Source organism: Barbus barbus (genome assembly GCF_936440315.1).
Source record: "Barbus barbus genome assembly, chromosome: 45".
In the NCBI taxonomy this organism is placed as follows: domain Eukaryota; kingdom Metazoa; phylum Chordata; class Actinopteri; order Cypriniformes; family Cyprinidae; genus Barbus; species Barbus barbus.
In genome coordinates, this window is record NC_136723.1 from 9,416,064 (window position 1) to 9,440,203 (window position 24,140).

The following is a 24,140-nucleotide window of genomic DNA, read 5'->3' on the forward strand; positions in this document are numbered from 1 at the left end:
TGTTTTTTGACCAATTCCCAGTGTGGTGCAGAGTTGTGGCAATCATTGCAGAAAACAACTTTTTTGTTTTGTTTTGTATTGTTTCATATTAAGACTAATTTTATATAAAAAAAAAAGAAATTATAGAAAAATATTAATAATTACAATATAATAGGGTACACAGTCAAAGGCTTGTTCTGTCATGTAGAATGACTGAACATTCACTTTAACAAATTATTCTGATCATGTTGGTTAGGATCCACTATGAGTTTGCCAAGTTGGCTCATGAAAAACATTCTCTAAAATCTGACAAAAATAATAGATGGATATAGTGAATAAGCCAAGATCATATTATACCAAGTAATTAAACCATATTATACAGAGAGAAAGTTACCCCGTATTCCCATTCCATTCATATCCATGGCTCTTGATTGGCTGTTCTGCCCCTAAATATCAGTCCACCCCAAAAACCATTTTGAAGAATGTTGATCCAGGACCCCTTTTGGAAAATCACGGCCACCCTTAATGTTCATACCAACACAATTTAGAAGAACTTTTTCCCCAGTTACTTTCTGCAATCATTAATCACTCAATTGAGAAATAGAGCTGGAATGAACAATTAACCACCAAAAAAAGATTATCCCATATTCCCACAATATTATTGAATGAGTTTTGCACTGAAAGCTTGAATTCTGCAGCGGCGAGATGCTGTGCTCTAAATCTCGAGTCAGTGTACAGTACCTCTGGTCGGCACTGTTATGACTTACTGCATCACTGCACAGGAATGACACTGCCATCAATCATATTAACTCTGGACCCACAAATCAGGAGCAAAAAAATAACCCCCAAGGTTTTACACAATCAGCATTAATTACATAATTATGCACTTCATTAAAATACCCAATATCATAACTGGAGTTCAAGGTGTTTCTAACCGATACTGAAAAATGGCCTCTCTAAAAATGCTATTATACTTGTCCAAACACCCAGACTGCACATCCAGCATGTGCACACAAACATGCACAAGCTACTAAAGGGATAGTCATTATTTACTCACCCTCCACTTGTCAAGACTTTTTGTCTTACAGGAAATACAACATAAATACTATAGAATACTGTAGAATGAGAGTGTTAAGGTGCAGTGACTGCAGGCAATTATTTTTTTTGCACAAACTTTTTCTTTTGAGAATATCGACATAAATTTGGAAACTTTTTCACACACAAATTTCACAATGGGTTTAAATAGCTCACATGATAACGAACAGAAAGTGACTGCGTGAGCAGTGCTTCATACATTGCTACACTACTGACAGCTGATCTTTTTGCTTGGCAAAATTCACTAACATGACCGCATCTTTGTTACGAGGCTATCAAACTCAAAAAGTGATTAAAAAAAAAAGCACTATAAAAGTGGTCGGCACAGCTTAGGCATGATATTGCATTTTATTTTAAGTCATACAATAGCTTTATGTGAAATAAAGACCAAAATTTAAATCGCTATTCGCTCAGAATCTCTCTACTATATAAACTTTTCAGTTCACAATTGGGACGCATTGCATCAAGTTTGACGATTTCAGACAATGGCTTTCTTCAGAAGACTAGCAATACAGCACAGAAGTCATATGTGACCATGAATCACAAAACAAAAACAAAAAATATGGTAGGAAATTGACAAAATATCTTCATGGAACATGGTCTTTACTTAATATCCTAATGATTTTTATAATAAAAGAAAAATTGATAATTTTGACCCATACAATGTATTTTTGGCTATTGCTACAAATATACCTGTGCTACTTATGACTAGTTTTGTGGTCCAGGGTCACATATGGACTGCTTTTGTGTCACTGTTATGCTCCTGTTTGTCATTTTAGAGCTTCACAGCTCCAATCCCCATTACAGAAAATAGCACTCTGGATATTCTGCAATATTTTTTATTCAGAAAGAAGATAGAAAGCCACACAATGACACAAGAATAAGTAAAATTATGACAGTGTTTCCATTTTTTAATGAAGTACTCTAAAAAATCTTTTGCCCTTAGTGCTCTACACTGTGACACATCAGAAAACTCCAAACTCACCTTGAACGATGATGTGCACGGATGTGGTTCGGGGTCTGCTGCTAGTCTGCACCGCGCAGATGTATTGGCCCTCGTCCGTCAAGTCCACATCGTCAATTTTGATGGTGAACTCATCCTGGTTCAGAGTAACCAAACTCACCCGGGGGTCCACGGACCACTTATCCTCTCCGGCGTACAGTATACTTGATCTGTTGAGCCACGCTGTGTGTGTCACAAAGTCCCCTTGTAAGCAACTACAAGAGAAGAGAGAAAACCAAAGAGAATACACAACCTTTAGCATTAGCATGTGTGCTATGAGCACACATTATTACCGGCGTATCCCTTCGTGACCAAAGCACCAGGATCCGTCAATTAAGATAAATTCAAATATTCATTCATATTCATTCAAATAGTCCCTGTACTCCGGAAGACTGCATCTGTTTCGGAAGAGAGCGTGAATGTATTCCCTAGATATTAAGCAATGAAGAACAAGACAGTAAGACATCGATCAAACCCCCAAACCCTCCTGAAGATTGGGTTTATTAAATTCAGTGACCCCCGGATAATATTTAAAGCTAAACTGGCTAGGGGGAAACAGCCTTTTAGTGATTTCGACTTAAAGACAATGCCATCTCTCCTTATTACAGATACAATGGAATTAGATGCTAATTACTTACAGACCTTCCTTAAATGAGGACATGCTGTGTCTAATTACAGCTATGCCTAACAGTTAGCAGCAGAGGCCAAAATAAGCCCTCTTCATATTCTGTAGGGCTATTAAAATCAAAGGCAATCATGTGCTTAATTGATTACTTGCCTGATTAACCATTCAATAAAACGCACGGACAATTTTCATGCAATCTTTGTTTTATCTCTGATAGCATCACAGCCTAAAAATCTTTGGCGCACATTCGAATAATAGGCGTTCGATGCTCATTAAAGCCCATTATGGTCATAATGCTTACAAGCTCTTTTTAGATTCTGTGAGAGGTGCAGCGCTGAACTACTTTAGCTTCTGGAGGGCAGCATCCAAAGCACCAGGGACAGATGAGGTAAATGTGCTTCTTTGTGTCTTTTTTTTCACCCTCAGCAGGCGGGTAGAAGTACTGGGTACAAGCAAAGGCATTTGTTTTCACAAGAGTGGAAACTGCGGCACTGGCCTCCACCTCATCTTATAATATACTAAATGAGAACGCTGGAGATCAGTGGAAAGATCAAGACTTTTCCCAGTGGATGGGTTCATAATACACTGCAGGGCATCCTACACAGAAATATTAAAGTCGCCCCTCTCCGATCGATCTTCTCCTTGCACTTCGCTATAAAGCAGTAATGTGTGATTTCTGTGGCACTAAAAAAAAAAAATGAAGAATGTAAGATAATCCCAATTATTTTTTTATATAAATAAAATAAAAAAAGCATAAATATATTTTATTCTACAGATAAAAAGAGTATATTTTATGCAGATAATGTGTGATCTATCTAAGTGCTGTCAAAATGAACATATTATTTTTTTCAGTTTAACGCATTAAACATATTTAACGCAATTAACACAGGGGCGGAGCTAGGGTTGGCCACCCCACTCACAACTGCTGCTTCGGTCTCTTTTTTCTTGACAAGAATTGTGTTAATTTAGATGCTGAACGTCTTTACAAGCACAAAAAAGTCATAAAAAAGATGCAATTAAACATTAAAAATATACTGTCTTTATGTTGTTTGTACATTAATTTGAAGACTGAATGTGAAATTATTGCAATATAAAAGTATATTTTAAAACTTTAATGTTAGATGGAACTAATCATGAATAATTTCAGAAAAGAATGTGTGATTAATTAGTTATTTTTTTTAATCAATTGGCAGCACTAATATATTTGGATTTTTGACTTTCATGAGCTACCAGCTAATCATCAAAATTAATACAAAAAAACTTTTGAAATGTTTTACTTTACATATAATGAATCTAGAAAATATGAAAGATTCACTTTTTGAAATAAGTTACCAAAAAAAAAATTTTTTGAGATGCACCTGTATTCCCTACTTTTTTTTTTTAACCGTATAAATTGGTCTTGGTCTTTATAATGGAACATACTGAGCGGTCAACATACTTGGGGAGCCATTGTATCAAAAAGTTAAAAAGCCCTACTTCAATAAAAGTATCCCTAGGTGAATATAATAAAAGCAATTATCAATTATCAATTTTCAAGGCAGAGCCAACCATAATAGCAGAAAGAGACGCATCAGCTAGCGTATAAAGCACAAGGTTATGAAACAGGGTAACAAAGCACACTCAAGGTGGGGCTGATTCTTGCTCAAATGTGAATCACGATTTTTCTCCATGGGAATTGAGATCCCGATTCTCTTACACGATTCTCATTTTTTCAACCAAAATGTATTGCACTCAAGTACAAAAAAAACAAAAACCACAGGACATTCAGTATAATAAAGTGCTGGAGTAACAAAAAATAGTTTCTTTTCTTTATTTTAGACCCCTTAAAGTGAATAATTTTAAATCTTTAAGTTGTTGAACATAAGAGAACATTAACAATAATAAATAAAAATATTCACATTCACACGGGGCGTCGGCGTCAACGCCTCTCGTTTACTTTGAATGGAGTGACGTCAAGCGTCGCCGAACTGAACTGTGGGTCCCTCGCGTCGCTTCACTGGCGTTGCACGCGTCAGAAGTTGAAACCTTTTCAAATTTTCAAGCGCCAACGCAGGCGTCAGCCAATCAGATCGCCTTATGCAAATACCCTAGTGCAGACGCTAGCCAATCTCGTTCATGCAGCACCAGAAAAGTATGTGATTGGCTGTTATCACTATGACGGCGCGTCAGCACCATGGTCAGCACCAAGCTTCAGACACACCCTCCGACAAGCGTTGATGCTGACGCCCCGTTGAAGCAGAGCTGTGCAGAATGATCACAGTATGACATCAAAGTACCGCAAGAGCGATTTGAATGCATAGGATCCGACTGCTTTCTTATCGCTCTCGTGGTACTTTGATGTCATACGGTGATCATTCTGCGAACGCGCCTATTGACTCCGTTTAGGTCTGCCGCCTTGTTACACGTCACGTGAGTGACAGCGGAACGTGGCCAATGAGGGAGAGGAGAAAAGTGATCGAGATTTATGATTGATAGGTGAATTAATAGTGTTTTGTTATTGTGTGAGTGTGACCAATAACGTGTCAATGCAGCATGATCTGAATGCAGGGAAATACACGGAAGTGAATTGCCGTCATTTAGAAATGAGATCGCATTTATGTATGAATCGAGATCGTGATTTTTTTTCGATTAATCGTGCAGCCCTAACTCAAGGGCATTCAAAGTTGGCTGGAATAATAGAAAAAAAAGCAAAGCAAAAGCAGCCGTTGCACCTGTAATTGCACATAATCTTGCACATTTGTCAAGTAGACATGGATGATATAGTAAATACAGGAAACAAGAGCATTGCTGTTCAAATAGCCTTTCGCTGCACATGGCTGGTGTGCTTGCATGTATACACAGATGACTGCACATGTGCAAGACTGTGTATTTGAACTGTTCACCCAGAGATGAAAAATTTGTCTTTAATATTTACTCACACTCAAACCGGCATGACTTTCTTTGTTCACTTCAAACTTCAAACCGTTGCATAAGACCTCATCCATATTATTGCTTCATCCAAAGAAAAAAAAGGTCTCATCTGAATCAGGAGAGAAATCTGCAATGATCAAGCACTATTCACAAGCAAAAACAGTCCAAAACATTTCTAAACAAACATGTTGGTGGATTTTGATGTCAGAGGACAACGGGGGATTGACTTTTAAACTAGAGGAAGCGTTATTATGGATTATGGACTTTGGCCAACACCTTAATGATGGATTGGTTTCCTACAGGCAAACAGCTATTCACGTCACAAGATGTTAATCGATTAACAGGAGTTTTGTAGATTACTTATGGATTATTGTGATGTTTTTATCAGGTGTTTGGACTCTCAGTCTGATGGCACCCATTCACTGCAGATGATCCTAAATTTATCCAAATCTATTCTGATGAAGAAACAAACTCATCTACATCTTGGATGGCCTGAGGTTTAGCAAATATAAATTTTTGAGTGAACTATTCCTTTAATTTTTGGGTGATCTATCCCTTTAAGTCGATGTGCACTGTGATGACTGCACGTTGTTGGTTCAGCTATGGCATTAAATTATTATTTACAGCATGACCATAAAATGCTGTGCATTATAATAACAGCCTCTTGGTAAGACACTGAGGCTGAATGCAAATCAATCAGTCTTAACCTTGAGCAGTCAGAACGTTCTGGAAACCTGTAGCGCCGCATCTCCGGCCATTAGAGCATGTCTGAGCTGCATGTTCATAGCACCACACTGAATCAGCACAATGCAACAAATACATAAATTAATAAATAACTCCACCTTATATTCCCTTATCAGAGAAGAGCAGACAGCAAACCAATTTAATTCAAATAAAGTGTCTACCCTTTCAGTGCAATGAAAAGCATCCAAGGGCGATAAAAATTAAGCATGTGGAATAAACAAGCACGGCCCTCTTCCATTTTTGTCCTGACACCGAAATGCATGTGTTTTTTTGTTGCATCATCATTACGGGATGTTCAACGATTCTCATTGTACTACGGATACATGATGAGTTAATTTTTACTGCAATGTCATCATCTTGTCGCTGGATTTTTTTAGTTAGTTTAGAATTACTTTGGTTATTCATTCACGCTGCATTGGAGTCACGGATCCAATTCTATTTCAGTTAGCAGTGCATCAAGCATATCCCACTGTACTTGTGGAGGACAAAAATATATCGGGTATCAGACCAAGTGCGTTTTTGAAAATAAATCTTTCCGCAGCCCCCTCTGGCTACCTCATGACATGAACAAGAGAGGGCATTCATTATTAATTTACTTTGGAGAGAGGGATTGATTTGGCATCGAAGGTCTATAGAGGAAAAAAAAAAAGCTATAATATATAACACTGGATTACCTCCAAATAACATTACTGTCAGGGAGTTAGTGTACAGTCAATACATTGCTGCTACCTGGACGGTAAGGATATATTGATTTTTGTCCCAAACACACACACCGTTACATGTGAGGCAGAGTGTTGCATACACTGTCAACACACACAGAAGGAAACTTGATTGTTTTTATGTTTCAAAGTACAACGCTGGATGTATGGTGTACAAATTTCACTCCCGAGGGTTTCTCTCTCGCTTCAGTTTCTGATTGTAAGTGCTGACTCATTCCTCCTTCAGTTCCCTAAGTGCATACTGAGGGTGATTGAGCTATTTTCATTCATTTTGAAGTCTTCAAGTGCACAAAGTGCTAATCAATTATTTCATTAGGAGATTTTAAATGCACTGAAATTAACAACTTCACAGCTCTGAAATATAATGGTAAAGAAATTTTCAAGGTTTGTAGGAACAAGCGTGAGTGTTTTGTTGAACTCATAGCTGAACCAGCGCTTGGGTTCATGGGCTGATTTGTGCTGTAAGGCATTAGTTTGCTCCCTTTAACCACAAAACTCGACATCACAGGGTGAGGGTTTGCGTTACTATAGAGATCTCTCGTGAGGGTTTGCGTTACTATAGAGATCTCTCAGCCTCTTGGCTGGATCGTGAGGTGAAAGAACTTTACAGGCCACTTAGAAAAGTCTTGTTTCCCACTAGATAAATGCTTTCATCAAAAGTATGTATTTCATCCACTGACTAAAATAGTCACTTTAATTAAAAGTTTAGCAAAATATATGAGATTTCAGCTCACTACAATGCTTAAATGATAGAGTTTGAAACGGATTATATTAATAAAAAAAAAGTTGAATTTTCCTTTTGGAATTTCATCTTTTGAAATCAAGCTGATTGATGTTTTGTGTAATAATATTACAATTTCAAGTTTGCATGGACGTATAATTATCTTTTGAATAATTTGTATGGAACATTCATTGCAGATTATTTGTAATATATAAAATCAATGTATAAAATTTGCTACTGAAGTATGAGGCACTGGTAATTATATTCAAACTGAAGGCAAACCAAAAACCCGTAATGAAGCATTGTCATTCATTTAACAAATTAGTTTACAAGTCATAAAAATGGCATCTAAGCATGGTAAAAAAGGCATGTAAGAAGCCTGGTAAACATTAAATGGTCTCTACACTCTCAGAAAAAAAGGTTCAAAAACTGTCAATGAGGCAGTACAAATATGTACACTAAGTATGTATGTACAAGCTAAAAACAAGCTAAAACGGCATGCTTGCGATTGCGTTTTTACGTCACATTAGCTTTTGTTCATACTATCGGGTAAGTTTAGGTGTAGTGCAGATGGTACGTTATTTTAAAACATATATATATAGGGATATTTTTTATCCAATATATATATATATATATATATATATATATATATATATATATATTACTTTACTTACTTTTTACTTTTGTCATTTAGCAGACGCTTTTGTCCAAAGCGACTTACATATATACAAATAAATTGTTTAATTTACATGCATTAACATTTCTCAATTTAGTTGATCTATATACTTTACAGTTAATGTACAAAGTTTATAATAATTTACTTCTAAATTGTATTCAGAGGTTGTTCAAAACATGAGAAAGTCAGTATAATTTAAGAGGATTGTATATGTTCAAAAAAGTAAGGGCAAGAGCTAATGCAAAAAGTAGGTGTTTATCTGTGAAAGGGGTAAATCTATGGAATAAATGTGATAAGGAACTAAAAGTATGTTATTCACTTTGCTTATTTAAGAAAATGTACAAAACAAGGTGGAAAATAATTATATGACTCAGTATAAATAAAATGGTTGTATTGTTTAAAAAAGTGTTTATTTTTATATTTGTTTTGAATTATGTTTGTACATTTTGGGAAATGTTTTTGTTATATTGTATTTTGTATGTTATATAATATTTTTGTGTTATTAACTTGTGAAAAGTGTCGCCCATTCAGTTAATTATGTATAAAGGGTAGGCATAATAAGCAAGGCTTCTGCCTACTCCTTTTTCGGTAACAATGTATTTTATTTATTTTGTGAAAATTAGTTTGTGAGGACCGGAATAAAATTATTATTATTGAGATATATATATATAATATTCTTTCTCTGCTTTAAAGTTTGCCATTAACCTTTCAACTGTCTGTAACAAAGTAGCTGTTGGAATATGAGACAGCATTTTGTTCCAGTTAAAATAATAAACTGGTAATATGTCACACATACAATAGAAGTGTTCTGTGTAAAGTATTCATCCAGGTACGAGTCCCAGTTTTAAAATCTAGAACGTCTCAGAAGGCTCAGGAAGATGCACGCTATCTGTGTACTTCTGCTCTCTCTGGGCTTTGAAATAGGTATTGGAACAACTGTTAAGGGAACAGGAGCCCTCTCCTATCTCTCAGGAATGGGTAAAAAAACAAAAAACATTTCACATTGTCAGGACTCACTACTGTTTCTTCTTGCTGTGACCATTTGCTGTGCAAACACACACACAATTTCTATCTTGTTGTCTGGGCTTTTGTCCTTTTGTCTGTCTCTCATTCTCACTCACAATGTGATGAAAGCAATATGAGAGGCTACACTATTTGATATGATTTTCTGCGTCCCTCCATAAGATCGTGCACTCATGATACTCAGATTGCAGTGATGGCAGTCAGGCTGAACCAAGCTGAGCGGAGCAAACTACCTCTCTGCTGGTTTGTCTAACACAAGGCCAAACCACCTGAGGCATCCTTCTGGCCCCGTTGTTACTCACCTCCACCCAGACATCCGTAAATAGTTGCAGATAAGGTTGAATTAGTAACATACTGGTCAAAATGCACGGTAAACTAACGGAATGCATAGTCGATATAAAAAACTGGATGACGAGTAACTTCTTACTGCTAAATTCTGAAAAAACAGAGGTGCTAATTATCAGACCTAAAAACACTTGACGGCTGCTCTGTCAATTCTTCTTCATCAGTTAGAAACCTAGATGTGCTGTTTGATAGCAATCTTTCATTTGAAAGCCATGTGTCTAGCATCTGTAAAACTGCGTTTTTCCATCTCAAAAACATATATAAGTTGCGACCTATGCTCTCAACATCAAATGCAGAAATACTAATTCATGCGTTTATGACCTCAAGGTTAGACTATTGTAATGCTTTATTGGGTGGTTGTTCTGCATGCTTGATCAACAAATTACAGCTGGTCCAAAATGCAGCAGCTAGAGTCCTTACTAGAACCAGGAAGTACGAGCATATTAGCCTGGTTCTGTCAACACTGCACTGGCTCCCTATCAAACATCGTATAGATTTTAAAATCTTGTTAATTACTTATAAAGCCCTGAATGGCTTAGCTCCTCAGTACTTGAGCGAGCTCTTATCACATTATAGTCCTCCACATCTGCTGCGTTCTCAAAACTCTGGCCATTTGATAATACCTAGAATATCAAAATCGACTGCGGGCGGCAGATCCTTTTCCTATTTAGCACCCAAACTCTGGCACAATCTACCTATACTGTTCAGGAGGCAGACACACTCTGTCAGTTTAAATCCAGATTAAAGACACATTTCTTTAACCTGCCTTACACATAACACACTAATACACTTCTATTAAATACACTTCTATTATTCATATCCGTTAAAGGATTGTTAGGCTGCTTTAATTAGATCAACTGGAACCGGGAACATTCCCCATAACACATGATGTACTCGTTACATCATAAGAAGAATGGCATCTACGCTAATATTTGTCGGTTTTTATTCTGTTTCTCAGTCCGTGTCCGGATCAGATAGTGGATCGGCGCCGGGAGATGATGTATGTGGCCCTGATCGTCGGCGGAGGCCGGACACCTGGATGAGCCCCGGGAACATATCCCCAGTCACCGTAGCCACCCGATCCGGTCCGTATCCAGCCCAGACGGTCACTGAAGACACCAGATCCAGTGCGTATCCAGATCAGATGGTGGATCAGCACCCAGAGACGACCTCTACAGCCCTGAACGTCAGCGGAGACCAGGACACCGAGATAAGCGCCAGAGACAGATCCCCAGTGAGGACCCCGCCACTTAAGACAGCCATCGGGAAAAACCACTGGAACCAGTTGAGCCCTTACAATCTGACTTTGCTTCAGTTGGAATTGAACTCTTTTCATTTTACATTATTGACACACTATTTTCCTTTTTTGATATTGTGCAGTTGCTTTGACACAATTTACATTGTTAAAAGCGCTACATAAATAAAGGTGACTTGACTTGACTTAAACAACTGGTTGGCTCTGCTCACATAGATTTTTGGATAGTATTGATTAACATATCATTAATATTTAATGGTTATATTTATATATGGCCTGTCCCGGACAAATATAAAAACCTTTCCTCATATGTTCCAGTGATTAACACTAATTGAGGAAAAGTATGTTGCAATTTAACAAAGCGATCTAAACTTAAAAACATGAGCATACGGCACAAGAACAAGACGGCTCCAGTCCTCCAGCAACACGTTCATACCACACAAACTAGCAATTGTGCTCTAATTGCATCTTCAAAAAGCATGACAGTCACCTTGTTACAATCCACGGCACAACCAAAATTACAAACAAGCGATACTACAACTGCGCAATTAATGAACAATTAAATAATCGTTTGGATTTGTTTTGGTAAAAACAAAGTGTGACCGGTCCGCTGTGTGTTCACACTGATCTGAAGTCGGTGAACCTCTGTGGCGCACGGCGCAGGAGGATTAAAGCTTAGCTGAAAATCACCTTGTCTTTTGGAGTGGTGTCATGCAAATGAAGGTGCCCTTTGCAAATAATACCCATTATAATTTCAAAGTCATTGAGTCTGGGCTTGAGAGGGTGACGGAGCGCTGGATTCACATGCTCTTCCTCTCAGTACCAGCCTTGCTCTGGTGAACCAGGCTAGTCATTAGGGAATAGCTGACAATTAACATTCAGCTCATTTCATGCCTTACAGAGACTTCTTTTTTAAGGGCTTCAGGTAACGTACCTCTTACTTTCATTTTCATTATTTGTGTGCATGTGTTTTTACAATGAACATCTATATCAAAGTAACTTCATTCACATGGCATATTTTGTGACGTTTCCACTTGTATAACTGCTCCTTTATATACTTACATATACATGTATTGATTCTTAATACTTTGTTGTTTCCTGGATGATCCACAGCCGTTTTTAGTTTGTTTTTGGTTTTATTATAGTTGTTTATGATTTCTTTGTTTGTCCTGAAAAGTTAAACTGCCTGCTGTTCTACAGAAGAATTCTTCAGGTCCCACGAATTCTTTGGTTTTCCAGCATCTTTTGCATATTTGAACTCTCTCCAACAATGACTATATGATTTTGAGATCCATCTTTTCACTCTGAGGACAACTGAGGGACTTATACGCAACTATTACAAAGGATTTGAATGCTTACCAATGCTCCAGAAGGAAAGAAAAAAGATGCATTGAGAGCCTGGAGGTGAAAACTTTTTGAATTTGAAAATCAGGGTAAATTGAACTTGTTTTTTCTTCTACAAAAAACAAACAAAACAAAAAACAGCTATGGATCATCCAGGCAACAACACAGTATTAATATGAATCACTAAAATAGAAAGAAACTATTCATTACAAAATGAATCAGTGTTTTGAATAAAACAATTTAATAAATAATTTAATGACTTTAATGTCTCTTGTTTAGTTCCCTATTAAATCAGTATTTTGAACAAATGAATTGAATGATTCAATGACTCAATGACAGTTACTTGTCGCCACCTACTGGTGTATCAATATAACCTGCAGAAGTGTGGGGCAGAGGTCTGCATTCCTGTGCCAATATATATATATCGCGGGAGCGGGTGGGTGTGGAATATAACGTCACGGGAGCGGGACTAAAAAAAACTGTCCCGCGCAGACCTCTAGTGTGGGGTCTATAAGATTAAGTTTTTGAAAGAAGTCTAATCTATTATGCTGATCAAGGCTGCATTTATTTGACCAAAATATAGTAAAAACTGTAATACTGTGAAACATTACAAAATTAAAACAACTGTTTTCTACTTTAATATATTTTAAAATGTAACTTATTTCTGATTTCTGAATTATTTAATGATTAGAAAGTTCAAAAGGACAGCATTTATTTTAAAATACAAATCTTGTGTCATGTTATGAAAGGACTTTACTGCCACTTTTGGTCAATTTAATCTTTCCTTGCTCAATGAAAGTATGAATTTCTTTACAAAACTAAATTCTTAGTAACCTTGAACTTCTGAGGTAATATATACTGTATATATTAATGTGTTTTCCAAAGAAAAGCCACACTAACCTATTTTGTGTTTCAAATCAGGCACACTACAACACACTATATGTTACAATCCCTCGCCAAACGCAGCCCACCCTACATACACTGTAATGTAGAGCACTCAAAACTAAAACAGTGTAATTCTCCACAGTTCTGCCACTGGTCAGGAACAACAGGTCATAGGGTAAACTGCAGGTCAGGACTAACCGCCACGTAAGGCCTATAAATAACAGCCACAGCTTCCTCTTCATCGATCTTCATTTACCATACCGCCTTCCCGCACATTTTGTGACATGGTTTAATTGGCTGCACGGGGAGGTCTATGACCAAACCATTGGTAGGACGATTATTTGAGTCACTCTGAGAAAGGTTAACTATCTGAACTAAAAGGTGTAAAGCCATTGAATAAAAGCACCCTGAACAACTAGATGGCTTTTACCTTTTTTTTGTTTACAGCATAGAAAGAATGGAGCAGAAATCACATACTGTAACCTGCAAAGGAAAAAGGTGTTAGTTGTTCAATAACTCAAGCCTAATTTTAACCTTTATTAACAGATATTGTAAACATTTATAAATATTCTTCTTTTCACTCTCAAAATCCCATATGGAAAGGCAGGGCCGGCGCTAGCCATTTGGGTGCCCTAAGCACAAACGCTTGGCGGTGCCCCCCCCACCACCACCAAAGAAATAACTACCATTCAGAATTTCTTAGTTAGGTTCTCTTTACTTCCAAAATAACTGCTGCAAATAAATAATTGGAACAGAACAATGTAAACACAGAAAGTTAAAAGTGCAAAAAAAGTTTAAAGTGCAAATAACGGTATAAGTGTATGAATTTTATGAAGTATGAATTTTAAAGTGCACATTTTAAACTGCAAATAACCATACATAACTGCACAGTAGAATTTACTCAACAGAGGGACTACATCTCTATAAAGAGACCATTCTGCTATTCTATAGAACTATATTAAACATTTTCACTACCATCAGTTGTCAGAGGCCCTACAGAGGCACACGCCTACATTTCCTAGCTGCAAAATCAGCTATCAGGTCATCATATGACAGTTTCTGAGCCACGTCCCCATTGATGCTGATGACAGCCAGACCACTTAAACGTTCCTGCCCCATTGATGAACGCAGGTACGTTTTGATGAGTTTGAGCTTTGAAAAAAATTTTTTGTATAATTATTTTGTATATATAATTTCTATATACAAAATAATTATACACAGTACACGCACATATATCATGTAGACACAAACTTTTATTTTGGATGCGATTAATCGAGATTAATCTTTTCCCAGCCCTAATAATTTGACAACTCTGTGAATATGAAAATATACAAACACTGAGATTGTGTGTTTTTTTTTTTTCTAATTTCAGTTTCACCAACAGATGTCGCCCTTGGCCGAACCTCTTGAAAATGACCGCATAGAACAACGAAAAAACTTTATCTAAGCGGTCTAATTTGGCAAAATCACATCATGTTCAGTTGCAGGGTTTTTCTAAAGTTCACCTTACCAAGAGGCAGATAGGCATTATATTGAAGCGAAGAAATTACAATAGGGAACGTTCTGCACTAATAGCTATATGCACACACATCTGTAACGTATAGCCTACCTAGGGGGAAAATTAGCTTTATTTGTCATTCAAATATGACGATGAGGACCCCAACGATTGGCCTTCCTTTCCTTCTCAAACAAACTGCATCTTTAACAGCCCAAGTTTCAAAATTTCCCGGGGGAGAAACCCCCGGACCCCGTTAAAATAAAAGACTCAACATGCAGGGCTAAAGCCCCGGATCTTTTGCACTACTAGCGACGCGGACGCGCCGACGCCCCTGGACATGCATACTACACGCACAAAACTAACATTTTTATTTAAAACATTGTCTTACCTGCAAGCGACGCGCGAGCATCATCCCGCTGTCTCTTCTTTTTTCTTTTTTCCGCCCCCGACTCTTGGTGCCTTTTCGAGGCCATGTCTGAGGTCGGTGTCGGCCAAATTTGAAATTGATTGAAGCATAATTGAACAGACCACTGGGAGGTGGGGAAGGGGGGGCACCAGAGGGAGACTGGCACAGAGATTCACCTTTTTCTCGACTAATTTGGTCTAGGCCTATATTACTTTTGTATTGCTTTTGTATATTAACATGCTAGAAATATTTTATTTGTTATTTATACTAGTAGCCTATATTGTGATGATATTTTCACGACCCAGATTTTTTGGTGCCCCCCCAAGCACTTGGTGCCCTACGCGCAGTGCGTGATGTGCGTGTGCGGAGCGCCGGCCCTGCGGAAAGGGTTCAGTAATGATCCACAGGAGTTTCATACACAGATTGTTTACGTATTTTGTATTGTCCGTGTAAGTTTTCTACCCTGTCATTCTCGAGAGGAGTAAAAGTAAGAATTTCATTGTACTTATGACCTACATATGACAATAAAACTCCTTGAATCTTGAATAAACACTCCAACCACTTTCATCCAAACTCTTCTATTTAGTTTGACCAATAGTTTGATTATTCGTCTTGTATATTGTTTATAATATACCAATTCATTCTCAAGGTTCAGTGTACTGAGAAAAGTGTACATACTCTCCACAAATCATGACATTCATCTCATTTTTAGAAATGACAATTAGCGTTTGTGTTGAGACTAGGTCAAGGCTGACGGAGCAAAGGTCAGCCATATGAATCATCATTCACATTGTCCTTTACAGAGAAGAAAAATAAACACTTCATAAACAGCCACTGATTCCTGTGGAAAGACGGACGGAGGAGTGAGGGGGAGAAACGCAGAGTTCAGTATGAATTTTGTGTTATGCAGGAACATTACATAACCACCTACACTAGTTACTCCTTATTAGCTCTGAAATGGATTTATCCATGAAGCTCATATCAGAAGCCCTACACATTTTACTAATTTCCATTTGACACTTCATTAGAAGTCATATTTTAACACGCTGATTACTATACAACCATTTAAAGCAGGGAATTAACAAACCAAAATAATTTATTGTACGCAATGAAATCTCTATAATAAATCTATAAAAATGTATTATATATGAATTATATTTAATTTATAAATTAAAACACACAATATGTAATGCAAATATTTTGATGAACTGTCATATATTATTATAATTTATTATATAGGTGAGTATGTAAATATATGTGATATGTGGTATGTGACGAATAAAAATCTTGAATAAAATTTAATTGAATATTTATAAAATAAAATCATCATGACAAGGCCAAAGTTTAATATGGCTCTGAGGCACACATCCCATATTTTATGCATATTTTATGCCATCCTGCAAAAAATATTCAATTTAATGGAACCAGTTCAGAATAAGAACTGCTGCTGATTTCCTAACCCTACTAGGCAGGGTTTAGTTTTAAACTAGACAGAGTGGGAATCTTCCTGTTCTGCTTGCTTTTTATAATAAGCAGTGACAGCTTTCTAATAGCAGTGACATGACAGTAACAATCCTCCATATCGCATTCATTCAAATTAGCCAGAATACATTTTTTACAACTTTAAAACAGTAATGCAACTAAACGTCTCATTTCCTAAACTGTACACGAAGCATTATGCCATTTAAAAGGTGATTTTGGCTCATATTAAAGGACGAAACTTTGTTGTGCAGCATTCCCCATTTAATGCACACCGTAGAGAATATAGAGTTGGAAAATGAGCTGCATGACTGCACAAATGTGCCTGGTCTGTCTTTGCCGTCTCCGTGGGCTCCGACTCCAGAGAGCGCAAAGACAAATGTCAGAAGGGAGATATTTTAAGAGGAAATATTTTTAAACGCCACACTCGCAGTAGCATCGACACCTGCCATCACTCCAGAACGAGTCCCTGCGGCTCACATACGTATTTATGTCTAATAACCTTAATTATCGTCAGCTGGGGTCCTCGGTGATTTACCACTACACGACACGGCAGACTTCGATCTTATGTGTCTGGGATCACCTTATCAGGTAAGTCAAGACAGGAAAGAAGAAAAAAAAAGCATAATGCTGAGCTGGAAGAAAAGGAAGTGCTTGCTGACTTTTTGGCAGCAGGTGGAGGCGGGTAATCTCACTGTTAACGCTGTCTTTTTTTTTCTGAAGGAATGTTCAGCGGCGCAGCGGTATCACTGAAATAGACAGCTCTTTGCGAGGTTGGAAACATGGTCTTGAATGATACGGACGGTCTGGACGTGGTCTGCGGGCTATTTCTCCAGCTTTAATAAATCATCCCCTCCATCTCTCTCTCTTCCTGTCAGAGTGATTGTCAGCTACCTCTGTGATGAAGAAGATTCGTGCAGAGCTCTCGCTCTCAACAGATGTGCAGGTAGAACTACACAGCGGCCAGATGTTTTAATCAGAGAAGAAGTGCTTGGAGGAAGCCCTTGGAATGCAAATCCAAACCAACCAAGTCACACCGATGATCAGTGTTTAAGAATGTTTATTTAAACAGGTAGTGACTTATACACTGCTAGTGAAAATGACTAGAATGTGATTAGCATATTCCAATGAGCTGTTCTCAGATCTTTAAGTTACTAGTGAATTATTATTATAGTACATGAAGACTAACAAGAGGAAAGTACTTCCAGAACCATTAATGGAATGATAAAACAAAACAATAAAAAATAAAATATAAAAAAAACTAAATAAAGGTCCTAAAAATTATATATTATATTCTGTATATATATATATTAGTGCTGTCAATCGATAAAAAAATAACAAATTGATCGCATGTTTTTTCTGAAATTAAACGCGATTAATCCCACTTAACATTAAAGTTTTAAATATACTTTTATATTGCAATAATTTCACATTTAATCTTCAAATTAATGTATAAACAACATAAAGACAGTATATTTTTAATATTTGTTTAATGGCATCTTTTTTTATGACTGAAGGCCAGTATCACTGATACCAGTACTACTGATGCCTCTATAAAAATTTTATTTTTTTCCTAATATTTAACCATTGACTATAGCAATTCAACATTACAGTATAACTGAGAGCTATCATTTTTTATATTTATTAGACTTTAATAAAATAACTTATAATTTTAGTGACAAATGTCATATTTAGCTACCTGTGCCCTTCAGCAAGTAGGACATATACAGAAATTGAATAAAGTTATCAAACACTAAATTCTAAATTAAATATAGATGAATCCTTAAAGCTATAAAAGTTATTGATTTCCTCTTTTTTCTTTTGTTCTTGATGAAAAGACTTCACAGCAGCTGGGTTAATAGGCTATTTCTTTAAGAGCTGCCCGCCCCTGAACCTGACGCGGATCTCACGCAACATATTTTCTCTCAACTCTCTTTCCCTATCCCTTTTCTGACCCACTAAAGGTCTTAAAGTCTCTATTAATGAGTTGACGAGTCGAATCGGGTGTGTTAGATGAGGAGACAGCGTTGGGCTGCTCCAGGACAGTTTTGAAAACCCTTTCAGAGACATGTTCTTAAATGTGACTCATATATAACATATATTACATGCATGCACAGCTTTAAGGCAGCTTTAATCACCTTCATGACTTAACTGACCACGACATTGCATGCACATCAGAAGTTCACACTTTCGTGCTTTGATATGAAATGATAAAGGCCACAGAACATGCGTCTTTGTGCGTGCAATTGAAGAGCGCATGCCGAGTACAGTACCGTTTTCCGCGCTTGTTTGACTTGCGCCTGACGCTGAAGTGAAGTGGAATGCGCAACGTCTCTTTTTTGATGTGCTCGTAAAGACTTTCTGTGACTAAATAAATGCACTTCTTAGCAAGATAAAAATATTTTTTAATGTGTTAAACTGAAAAAAATTAATGGCCTGTGTGTGTGTGTAAATACAAACGATAAAACAATAATTCATTGTTTATTTCCTGCAGTTTTGGGTTGCAAAAATGACCTGACAAAAATGCTTATATAGTATTTAATAATGTTTTATAATCTTTATATAAAAATTATATAAAGTTTAATAGTTTAGAGTTTCATGTTTTAAAATGTTAAATTTTTATTGCCAAAAACTGGCATGAGGTATATAGGCTTCTGAAGGTATCTGTTATTTGTGATGGACAGTTGCTTCATTCCAGTTCACTGCTTTGTAATATAGTTCCACACACAGTAAAGGTTTGATAGTTAAAATAACAGGTGAGCATCTGAATTATATAACATTTAGCCTATCCATCTCATAGTAACCTACCAAAATTGTATTAACAGTAGAAGTGAAATCTTACTGTAGCCTTCAAATCTGGGTACTGTCTTATATTTTAAAATCACTTACAGAGGAAGTTTGGTCCCATCAGGCTAACATGACAGTCACGACTCATCCCACTGTAAGCTTTTCTTTTTCTTTTGTTTTCACTCTCGATCTTTACAACACACATTACATAAAGTATTTCATGGCACACTTGTTTTACGCGTATTTGACGCCACCTATTGTTGTGGGTGTATTATTGACATGTCAAAGTCTAGACCCTGAATATAAGACGATCGTGTTTTTTCACATGTATTTCCAAGAAAAAAACATTGTATTATATTTGAGTCAATACGGTATATATTCAGACTTCTATCTACTGTATATTTTCCATTTTAAGTTTAGGCTATATATTCAGAATTATACTATATACAGTATATGTTCAGGTTTTATATAATTACTTCCTCTTTGGCCCTTCATACCAGTTTATGCTTGAATTAAAGTTTGTGTACTATAATTTATATATGTATCTAATGCATGTGTGTGTATAAGAGTGTTTTAGGAGGAAAAGTTTTGCTACTAAAGACCACTAATGCGATGCTGTCATTCAAAACTGCAGACAAAACATCACTTTAGCACAATTACTTTCGCTGCTCTCATGCCGGCTCAGACAGTTATGATATATGACCCCCTCCTCATTGGCTCCCTCGCCTGTCTGAAATAAGTGATGGTTATATTCAACCCAGTGCAGTGAAATTCATTTAAAGGTCATACATGCACAGGAGAGTGAAATCAAATGTGCCACAGCCATTATGCAATCATCTGAGTATAAAGAGTGATCTGTGTGATTCATGTGCTGCTTTATTCAAGCTAATGTCGAGAGCACGACCTCCTATAACACAGCCCTGCACTGAGGGATGTCCTAACGGAGGTCAACACAAGATGTCAAGGCCCTTAACAGAACAATAACAAAGACCCACGACAACATAAACATTCCAACTAATGTTGACCTCAGGAGATCAAAGTACACAAAATGAGCCTTTTTTATTTACATTTTTTTCCTAAAATGCTTGCATTTTTTAACTTTATTTGCAATTTTTATGTGATTTTGTTTTCTAGCAGACAATATATCTATATAAATGTGTATGTATGTATGTATGTATATATATATATAGAGAGAGAGAGAGTGTTGGGCAAGCTACTTGGAAAATGTAGTGAGCTAAGCTAACAGTTACTCTTCATTAAATTAAGCTTCACTACACTAAAGCTACAGCCCTGGGAAATGTAGCAAGCTAAGCTACAGTAACATGGCAAAAGTAGTTTACTACATCCAAGCTATTTTTTAAAAATTCATTTTTATACTGAACCAACATCATAGCAAGTCAATGCTCTCTCAGTGATCAATAAAACTGTCAGTCAAGCAGACAGACGGGCATAATAGTTCAGGTTAATTGTTTATTCAACAACTGTTCCAAACCAATTTAGCAACAAAAATCAGTATCATGTACAGGGCTGGATTTACCTCATATTGTGACATAGACAAAATATATTTTTGCTGTCGGTCGGAAACCTCTTATTGGTAGTTGGTATTGTGGCTTTATTGTAGGCTATACAGACATTTATACAAAGGGTAACACTTAAAAATAAGGTCCATAAATTAACATTAGTTAACTAGTTAACCTGAACTAAGAATGAACAATACTCTGCAGTATTTTTTAATCTTAATGTTAATTTCAACATTTACTAAAGCATTATTAAAATCAAAAGTTGTGTTTGTTAGCATTAGTAAATGCACTGTGAACTAACGTGAACTACCAATGAACGACTGTATTTTCATTAACATTAACAAAGATTAATAAATGTATTGTCCATTGTTCACTCATGTTAGTTATGTTATAAAATCTTATAGTGTTACCATATAAATGTATAGGCCTACAGATAGGCTACGTTTATTTGCATCGTTGCATGTGTCATATTAACATTTCACCAAAATCAAGATCAAATACTAAGTTTTGACCAGCGAATGTTTTTTCCCCATTATTACCACCACATCAGCGGCAGTATGTGCATCGCATTTACGTTTTCATGAACTTTCAGGTTATACAGTTTTCTGTCGCTATGAGGGCGCTCAGTTTTTTCTGTTATTTGGCCAAAATATCATGTTATAAAAGATTCAGCACTTCGCACAATCTATTTGGCTGTGACTCGACAAAAAATGCTCCTTAAAAACAAAAAAAAACATTAGCCTTTATAAATAAGGGGGGGGGGGGGGGGGGGGACAATAAATCCATACGATACGAGAATCGATATCTGGAGCCAAATATCGATATTTTCATTAATACAATAAGGCGCTCTAAACAGGTTCCCCTGCTTCCAGCATCAAAAAATGCGTGGAAATAGCTTCTTTCCAAAGCACTCTGAGCAACCATGAACCACGTTCTCTATGAAGATGGTGAAGCATGAGGAACTGAAGAATAAACAGATTCCCAGCCACTGTATTAGCTCTACTGCTATATTATATATGTTTATGGAGAAGAGAACTAAAAAAACAGCTATCAGCATGGGCCATAGGCACCGATCATGTTATTATTGCAGAGCGCATATTCAGTCCATGAGTAGCCTCTCCGCTCGAATCGCAGGTGGATTTCCCTCACAATATGTTGTAGAGAGAGCGCTGCCAGCGCGTCCAGTTTTCCCTTCTATCTCAGATATTACAAGTGTGCGTTATGCAGTGTGAGGGCAGTGGGCACCGACCGGTAGAAACATAAATCCGAACGAACCTGAGTACGTAAGACACGATGCAACCGGCTATTTTTTCCCTGCATGCCATATGTGCAGGACACTGTTTTTATGATGAGAGGAGAGGAAAAGCTGAGAAAGCATTTTAGGTAAATTTTGAAATGTACCAGGTTTATATATATATATATAAGTTGATAAGCAGTTAAATGTGTTGGTTTACACACAGAGAAAAGTGTAAGCTTTTAAGAAGTCCAAGAATAAAATGATTACTTTACTTAACATGTTAAAATTGATTTACAGAACTTTTTTTGGCTGTTTTCTAACAGTTTGGACTTGAATAAAGAAAGAAAACTTGCACTTAACCTTTTCACAGGCATTTTGTTTTCATAGACAGATATCGTGATGTATCATTATATGATTGTCTAGCAATATATAGATTATGGCAGAATCGCTGTATCGTGATATTATCGTTATCGTGAGCCATGTATCGTGATTATATCGTTTCGTGAGGTACCCTGTGATTCCCACCCCTACTATATATATGTATATATATATATATATACACACACACACACACACACACACACATGCATTAGATAAATATATAAATTATAGTACACAAATTTTAATTCAAGCATAAACTGGTATGAAGGGCCAAACAGGAAGTAATTATATAAAACCTGAACATATACTGTATATATAGCCTAAATGTTATATAATTCAGATGCTCACCTGTTATTTGTATGGTATATCAAAAAGCGTATTTTTTTTTTATGTGAATGTTGGTATATTTTACCAGTATTTACCATACCTTCAAAACCAAAATTAAAATAGGATAAATATGCAATATGAAAATAATTTAAGAAAAAAATGTGTTTTACTACGAAAAAAACAACAAGATTTGGTTTTCAAAAAGCCTCTTACCAAAAGGTACATATGGAAAAAAAAAAGGGGGGGGGGGGGGGGGTCGTCTTATATTCGGGTCAATACGGTAGATACAAAACTGAATATATAAATGTAAATCATGAATATATTTACGGAAGTAAATCCAATTAAAGCTTTTGAACAAACAAGCTTTGTTAAAGGGGTCATCCGATGCAAAATTCACTTTTCAACATAAATGTGTACACATCCATCCTGTAATGATAAAAATCCACCCATTTTTTTTTTTTTAAATCCCTATTTTAAAATCCCCTTTCTCAAATCAGGCTGTTCTGAGGTTTCTGTCAGTATGACGTAGTTCTGTACAGACCGCTCCCACGATAGTTGATTGACAAGACCATATATATATATATATACGTCTATGGACAAGACCGTTTTACCTTAGACCCGCCCTGAGTGAGCTGTTCACCATTGTGTCGAATCCGGTGCAGGGGAAGACAAGATGTCTCAGATTAAGCAACTGAAGTGTTTAGTTGTTGAATGTAATAATGAATATAGCATTCGTCATTTACTCCTGACATCTGAGCCCGATGAAGACCCAGAGGATTAACGTTACTTTCGCTTTGAAGTGAATGTGACGATCCTAATCTGCCTAAATACATCTATGTTCGCGCGAATCTTTCCTGATCCAGCTTCATCAACAGAAGAAGTGAGTATTTTAATGGCGTCTTTAAGGGTTTTAATGAATCTTTGCAAATCGCCTTTCCTAGTAATGTGCTTGTTAGCCAGTTTCGCATCTGAAGTTTAGTATGCTCCACAGATATATATACCTAGATGCCTCATTATCGACTGTTTCTATGGGCCGCGATACATAAGCCATCCGCCATTTTTGGAACGGTCTGAGAATCTTTGAGCGCATTGACTGTGTGCGTCTACAACAGCAAGTTATACGCTTGTATATCTTTGAATATTCATTGATTATTATGGTGAATGCGAGACTGCTGATGCGT

General features: G+C 36.7%; 1 protein-coding gene across 8 annotated transcripts in view; it reads right to left on the reverse strand.

Annotated features, from left to right (window-relative positions):
• LOC306864223 (neurotrimin-like) overlaps positions 1-24,140 on the reverse strand; it is a gene marked incomplete at its 5' end in the record, with an annotated part of 340,634 nt that overhangs the window by 40,896 nt on the left and 275,598 nt on the right. For all 8 annotated transcript variants that reach the window (XM_079408069.1, XM_079408066.1, XM_079408062.1 and 5 more), the window contains one exon: positions 2,060-2,292. In XM_079408069.1, coding sequence (XP_079264195.1) covers positions 2,060-2,292 — 233 coding nt within the window. The remainder of the gene's footprint in view (positions 1-2,059; positions 2,293-24,140) is intronic.